The sequence below is a fragment of the Geospiza fortis genome, unplaced genomic scaffold (assembly GCF_000277835.1).
Source record: "Geospiza fortis unplaced genomic scaffold, GeoFor_1.0 scaffold1273, whole genome shotgun sequence".
Taxonomy (NCBI): domain Eukaryota; kingdom Metazoa; phylum Chordata; class Aves; order Passeriformes; family Thraupidae; genus Geospiza; species Geospiza fortis.
The window spans coordinates 11,108-18,655 of record NW_005054901.1 but is presented as its reverse complement, the minus strand read 5'-3'; the positions used below and the strand labels follow the sequence as shown (position 1 = coordinate 18,655).

The window sequence follows — 7,548 nt, the reverse complement described above, 5'->3', positions numbered from 1 at the left end:
CATTCCCTGTGCCCTGGAATTCCCAAATCCCAAATCCTCTCCAGCTCCTTTGGAGCTCCTTGCACCTCTGGAAGCAGCTCCAAGTTTTCCTTGGATCCTTGGACATTCCAGGGATCCAGGGACAGGCAGATCTTCCCTGGGAATCCCATCCCATCCCATTCCAGGCAGGAATCCCTCCCCAAATCCCCATTCCCAGCTCAGATCCTGCCTGATCCAAGGGGTTTTGTTTGGTTTTTTTTATCCCCTCACAGTCGGACATGCAGAGCTGGGAGGAGCAGAGCCAGGGAGCCATTTACACCGTGGAGTACGCCTGCAGGTGCTGGGAAATCCCTGGAATTCCGGGCTGGAAAACACAAAAGGGTCCAGGGAATGAGTTGGGATTTGGGATTTTTAATTTGAGAGGGGAAATTCCTGGAATTTCAGGCTGGAAAACCCAGCAGGATCCAGGGAATGAACTGGGAGGAGCTGGGGTTTGGGACTTTCACTTTGAGAGAGAAATTCCTGGATTTCTGGGTGGAAAGATCCAGGGAATGAGTTGGGATTTGGGATTTTTATTTTGAGGGTTAGATTCCTGGAATTCCAGGCTGGAAAAACCAGCAGGATCCAGGGAATGAGGGTGGGAGCAGCTGGGGTTTGGGATTTCCACTTTGAGAGGGGAAATTCCTGGAATTTCAGGCTGGAAAACACAAAAGGGTCCAGGGAATGAGTTGGGATTTGGGATTTTTAATTTGAGAGGGGAAATTCCTGGAATTTCAGGCTGGAAAACCCAGCAGGATCCAGGGAATGAGTTGGGAGGAGCTGGGGTTTGGGACTTTCACTTTGAGAGAGAAATTCCTGGAATTCTGGGTGGAAAATCCAGAGAATTAATTGGGATTTCCAATTTGAGGGTGAAATTCCCAGAATTCTGGGCTGGAAAACACCACAGGGTCCAGGAAATGAGGGTGGGATTTGGGATTTTCAATTTGAGAGGGAAATTCCTGGAATTTCAGGCTGGAAAACCCAGCAGGATCCAGGGAATGAGTTGGGAGGAGCTGGGGTTTGGGACTTTCACTTTGAGAGAGAAATTCCTGGAATTCTGGGTGGAAAGATCCAGGGAATTATTTGGGATTTTCACCTCGAGAGGAGAAATTCCTGCAATTCCAGGCTGGAAAAACCCAGCAGGATGCAGGGAACGAGGGTGAGATTTGGGAACTCCTCTCAGGAATTCCACAACTTTTATGCAATTTTTCCCCAACTTCCCACAGTGGGAAAACTCCCCAAACTTGAACTTTCCTGGGATTGGAGGGGGAACAAGCAGAATTTGGGAATTCCAGCTCTCCCCCTTTTCCCACTTTTCCAGTGCCATCAAGAACATGACCGACAGCAGCGTTTACTTCAAGAGCATCGACAGCCTGCTCAAGCATTCCATAGCCATGAAGGAGCAGCTCAACGCTGCCCAGGGCCGCAGGTACCCCCAGAATCCTGGGGAAAAAATTCCAGGATTATCCAGGAGAACATTCCCTGATTTTTCCCCCTTTCCCCTGGGGGAAACCAGCGCTGTTTGCAGTGCAAAAACGGGGAGTAAATTGAATTTTGGGGAGATTTTTGGGAGATCCGAAGGGTTTGGAGTTTAGGGATGCCAAAATTCCAGGATTATCCAGGACAGCATTCCCTGATTTTTTCCCTGTTCCCTAAGGAGAAACCAGCGCTGTTTGCTCTGGGAAAATGGGAATAAATTGAATTTTAGGGAGCATTTTGGGAAATCTGAAAGGTTTGGAGTTTAGGGATGCCAAAATCCCAGAAAAAAAAAAATTCCAGGATTATCCAGGACAGCATTCCCTGATTTTTTCCCTGTTCCCCAGGGAGAAACCAGCACTGTTTGCTAAGGGAAAACTGGGAATAAATTGAATTTTAGGGAAGATTTTGGGGAGATTTTTGGGAGATCCGAAGTGTTTGGAGTTTAGGGATGCCAAAATCCCAGAAGAAAAAAATTCCAGGATTATCCAGGACAGCATTCCCTGATTTTTACCCTGTTCCCCTGGGGGAAAACAGCGCTGTTTGCTAAGGGAAAACTGGGAATAAATTAAATTTTGGGGAGATCCGAAGTGCTTGGAATTTAGGGATGCAGGGATTGGGAAGAGGTACCCCCAAAATTTTGGGGATTTAAAAAAAAAAATTCAGGGATTTTTTTTAGGATTTGTTTTGAATTTGGGTTTTTTTTTTCTTTTTATTATTTTTGGGAGATTTTTTTTATTTTGAAGGATTTTTTTTTGTGGGGGGGATTTTAGGGATTTTTGGGGGGGGGATTTAAAAAAAAAATCTGTGGGATTTTTGAGATTTCTTTTGATTTTGAGGGGGGATTTTTTGGGGATTTGTGCCACTTTAGCAACAACCCCTTACCCCAGCAAAGCAAATTTTTTAAGGAAACCCCAAATTTCTCCCATTTTCAAGCTGCTGAATTTAACTTTTCCTTTTTTTCTTCCCACAGCACCATCACCCCCCAACCCAAGAATCCTCCAGGAACTTCTTGATTTTCCATCCTGAATTTTCCAAGAAGTGACAAAAAAAAACCTCTGGGGCTGCACAGGTAGAGAGACTCCTGAATTCCCAGGAAAACCCCAAAAAAAAAGCTGGAAAATCCCAAATTTTGCTTTTTGGGACCTCTTTTCCATGGAAAAACAGGGTGGGTTTGTGTTTATCCTTCCCTTTTTTTTTTTCCAGGCTTTTTAAAAATTTTTTTTTCCCAAAAAAAACCCTCGAAGATGAAGTTTTGCTTTGGGAATTTTGTGTAAAAAGCTGGAATGTGAGCAACACTCCCAAGCTTTTGTTGAGGAGGAATTCTCCAAGGAGAAACTTTTTCCAGCTGCTGCCAAGGAATTGCTGGGTTTGCTTTTAATGAGGACAAGAATAAAAAGGAGAAAAAAAACCTCAAAAAACCTCAAAAAATCTCCAAAAAAAAAAGCCCAACAAGAAAATTCCTTTTAAATTCTTCAATTTTTCTCCTGTGGCCGTGGGAGCTTGGAGCTCCTTTTTTTATCCTGGAGTTTCCAAGGGCATGGAACAAAGGAATGTGGAATTTTAGGTTTTCAAAGAGAGAAAAAAAAAAAAATCCTTAAAATCCTACCAAAAAAAAAATATTTAAAAAAGGATTTTTTTTCTTCTTGCACTCTTGGTTTTGGAAAGGAGCAGAGCTTTGGTGTGGAGCCCTCGTGGATTTTTCAGGGGGATTCAGGGAATGGCTGAACTCAAATTCCAGGGGAATTGCTCTTGGGATAACAGGTGGAATTTGGGATAGCAGCAGTGACACCCCAAATCTGCTTTTTCCCACCCCAAATCTGCTTTTTCCCACCCCAGGTCTATTCCTGGCTACCCCAAACTTGATTTTCCCCAGCCCAAACTGAATTTTCCCCACCCCAAACTGAATTTTCCCCACCCCAAATTTGATTTTCCCCACCCGATCCGTGCCAGTGCTGAGGATGAGGATGGAGCAGGGAGGAAGGAGAAGGGAAATCAGCCGGGATCTGCTGGGAAAGGCTGAAACTGTGCTGGTGAAAATCCCAATTTCTGCTCCCCATCCCCAATTCCCAGATCCTCTCCCACAGCTGGGATGGGTTTGGGTTCCCCAGGCAGGCAGCGCTGGCATTTTAGCTGTGGATAAAAGGAATTTTAAAGGAAAAAAACCCCAAAACTGTGAAAAACCAACAACTCCTCCTCCAGAAAAATCCCCAATTTCCCTCAGACCAGCGTGGAGTCCTTGGTGGCTTTGTGGGACGCCACGTCCCTCATGTCCCTGCTGATGACATTCCAAGGATTTCCCTGCTCCTGGAGCAGCCCTGAATCCAGCAGCGTCCTGTGAGATCGGGACCAGTCCTGGGACTGGGGTTCCCTGGGCAATTCCTTATTCCTGGACCAGTCCTGGGATTGGGATTCCCTGGGGAATTCTTTGATCCTGGACCAGTCCTGGGATTGGGATTCCTTGTTCCTGGACAATTCCCACTGAGATTCCCTGGGCAATTCCTGGTGGGATTCCCTGGGGAATTCCTTATTCCTGGACCAATTCCCACTGAGATTCCCTGGGCAATTCCTGGTGGGATTCCCTGGGGAAAATCCTTTTCCTGGACCAGTCCTGGGACTGGGATTCCCTGGGGAATTCCTTGTTCCTGGACAATTCCCACTGAGATTCCCTGGGCAATTCTTTGCTCCTGGACAATTCCTGGTGGGATTCCCTGGGCAATTCCTTATTCCTGGACAATTCCTGGTGGGATTCCCTGGGCAATTCCTTATTCCTGGACCAGTCCTGGGACTGGGATTCCCTGGGGAATTCTTCGATCCTGGACCAGTCCTGGCATTGGGATTCCTTGCTCCTGGACAATTCCCACTGAGATTCCCTAGGGAATTCCTTGCTCCTGGAGCTCAGGTTGCTGCTGGAGGCCCAGCCCGGCTGGGATTTGCCCTCCGGGAAAGGCGGGAAGGAGAATTCCCGGTGGATTTCGCGGAGGGGCCGAGGAGGAGCAGCCGCGTTCCTGTCGAGGTCGCTGCCGTGGCCGGGCTGGGCCGAGTCGTTCTCGTACAGGGCTTGGGAAGGCTCCGAGCCTTGGGAAATGCGGGAAATTTGGGAAATGTGGGAGGCGCGGAGCAGCACGTGGAGCAGGGAGATGAGCAGGACGAGAATTCCAGAGGTCAGGATGCAGGCGCTGGCGATGGCAGCCTCCAGCTGGAACAGCAGCAGCATGAACAGGGCCAGGGCTGCAGGGGGAGCAGAGCACAGCGGCACCCTGAGGGGCTGCGGGGCAAAAGGGATGGATTCGGGAATTCCTGGGGTGGCTGAGGCTGGAGAAGGGCTCAGGGACAGCTCAGGAGCCAGGAGTAAAAAGGGATGGATTCGGGAATTCTTGGAGTGTTTGAGGCTGGAGAAGGGCTCAGGAACAGGCTCAGGAGCTGGGAGTAAAAAGGAATGGATTTGGGAATTCCTGGAGTGGCTGAGGCTGGAAAAGAGCTCAGGGACAGGCTCAGAAGCCCCTGGGAAAGAGCTCAGGAGCCAGGATTAAAAAGGGATGGATTTGGAAATTCTTGGAGTGGTCGAGGCTGGAAAAGGGCTCAGGGACAGGCTCAGGAGCTGGGAGTAAAGAGGGATGGATTTGGGAATTCTTGGAGTGTTTGAGGCTGGAAAAGGGCTCAGGGACAGGCTCAGGAGCCCCTGGGAAAAAGCTCAGGAGCTGAGGTTACTAAGGGATGGATTTGGAAATTCCTGGAAAAATGTGGAAATTTCCTGGATTTGGAAATTCCAACCCCTTCCCCAGCTCTCCCAGGGATTCTCCAGCTCCGTTCCCATCTCTGGACCCCTCCAGCCCCTCCGGAATCCCAGCCTGGGCCCCTGGAATGGGAATGGCAGGGAAGGAAATGATGGGAGCCGTCTGTGAAGCACGGCAGTGCTGGGGGAGAAACCAGGGCTGGGCTGGGGACACTGAGGGACACTGGGGGACACTGGGGACACTTGCCTGTGAGGTAGAGGCAGACCCCGCAGCAGAAGAGGCCGATGGCCGCGTGCCGGACGCTCCGGCTGTCCAGGAGGAACCAGAGTGCCCTGGGAAAGAGGGAAAACAGGGAAAACAGGGAAAAGAGCCTCTGGAAGGGCTCCTGACACAGAAAAGAGCCTCTGGAAGGGCTCCGGTCCTGCTCTGAGCCTGGGGAAAAGGATGGAGGGAGGAATTCAGGGCTGGTCCTGGTCCTGATCTGAGCTCAGGAAAAATCTCTTTCAGAACTGATCCTGGTGCTGATCTGAGCTCAGGAAATCTCTGGAGTGAGGAACCCCAAACTGATCCTGGTCCTGATCTGAGCTCAGGAAAAAAATCTGGAGTGGGTGACAGGGCCAGTTTGGGGTCACAGAGTTAATCCGGGGTGACAGCACCGATTTGGGGTGATGGCGCCAGTTTGGGGTGACAGCGGCAATTGGGGGTCACAGAGGAATTTGGGGTGACAGCAGCAGTTTGGGGTCACAGTGGCAGTTTGGGGTCACAGTGTTAATTTGGGATGGCAACGCCAGTTCGGGGTGACAGCAGAGTTTGGGGTGACAGCGCCAGTTGGGGGTGACAGCGCCAGTTGGGGGTGACACCGCCAATTGGGGGTGACAGCAGAATTCAGGGTGACAGCGCCAGTTGGGGGTGACAGCAGAGTTCGAGGTGACAGCGCCGAAGGTCCCCGCGCCGGGAGCGGCTCCCGTTACGCCACCGCAGCGCGGGGACATCACCGCCACCTCCCGGCCACGGCCCCAAATCCCGCTTTATCTGCCCGGCCCGAGCGGAGAACTCCGACCGCAGCCGGGGAAACTGAGGCACGGGCCAATGGATCTGCTGGAGATTGCCAGGGAGAGGAATTCTCGCAGCGGGGAGAGGCGCAGAAATCCTCCCGAAATTCAGATTATTGGGGAAGAACCTCCCGGCGTTTTGCTCTGGGAGGTTTTGGGAATGGGATTTTTCCTCACTGTGACCTCGCAATTCCCAAATTTCAACTCCACAGCTCCCAAATTGAGCCCAAAATCCAGGCGGGGATCACAGGAAAATTCACAGCTCGGGGTAGGGGGGGAATTTTTTGCTGTTCATTTTCCAGCAGAAAAGCCGAGTTTGTTGTGGGGAATTTTTTGTTTTCGGGGAAATATTTTCGCTCTCCTCCGTTAATGAAGCGTTGGAAGAGGTTGAGGAGGCGCTGCTGGAATTTCTCCAGCCCGGTGCTCCGTGCAGAGCCGGGACTGATTGGATTCTCTAATTAGGGACAAAAAGGAGCTGTTGAAACGTCGTCGTTCCCATTCAATGAGTTTTGACTGAAGTCAGAGAGGTCCCAAAATTGCGTGAGCCACCCCACAAAGTCCGGTTGTCACCAAAATCCTTTAAAATCAAATTATCCCCGAGTTGCTTTTTAATTTTAGGTGCTGAGCCAGGAGCCCCCAGCCCATTCCAGATCCATGAAAAGAAAAAAGAAAGGAATTTCTTTGGGAATAACTCTGCCGGTGTAAAAGTGCTGATTGATGATGCTGATTGATTAATGATGAAATCAACATTTAATTAATGGGGTTAATGACCCAGCCCTGGGGTCATTTTGGTGGCCCCGGGTGGTCACCCCAACATTTTGGGGCAATCCCTGGGGGCCGAGGTGACCCCAGGAGCTCTTGGGACGCCCCCAAACCACGCTGGGAGTTTCAAATCACGGAAACGAAACCCCCTGGATTGTGCACCCAGGTCTAAACTTGCCGGTCCCGATTTCTAGAGCCTCTAAAACTCAAATTAAAGAGCTCAGTTCCAGCCCTGGTGTCCACGGAGAGGAATTCAGGAGATTTTCCACCCATTGCTGCCCACAACGCCCTTTTGGAGAGGACCCAGCAAATCCTCCCGCGGATTTTGGGGCGCCGGAGGAGGTGGCACCCCGGACCCGTCATTCGCTGATCCCGCCGCGTCCTCCAGCCCTTCCCTTCTGCCCACACCTCTCCGAGCATCCCCGGTTCCTCCGGACCCCTCCGAGCATCCCCGTGCCTCCCGGCACCCCGACCCCGCTCCCCGCCTCCGCCCAGCCCCCCGG

The 7,548-nt window shown here is 50.8% G+C and overlaps 1 protein-coding gene across 1 annotated transcript in view; it reads left to right on the top strand.

The window, feature by feature from the left end:
- BORCS8 (BLOC-1 related complex subunit 8) overlaps positions 1 to 2,915 on the top strand; it is a gene marked incomplete at its 5' end in the record, with an annotated part of 3,947 nt that extends 1,032 nt beyond the window's left edge. Inside the window, 3 exons of the mRNA XM_031065587.1 lie at positions 252 to 316; positions 1,340 to 1,447; positions 2,468 to 2,915. Coding sequence (XP_030921447.1) covers positions 252 to 316; positions 1,340 to 1,447; positions 2,468 to 2,510 — 216 coding nt within the window. The remainder of the gene's footprint in view (positions 1 to 251; positions 317 to 1,339; positions 1,448 to 2,467) is intronic.
- Between the last annotated feature and the right edge of the window lie 4,633 nt (positions 2,916 to 7,548).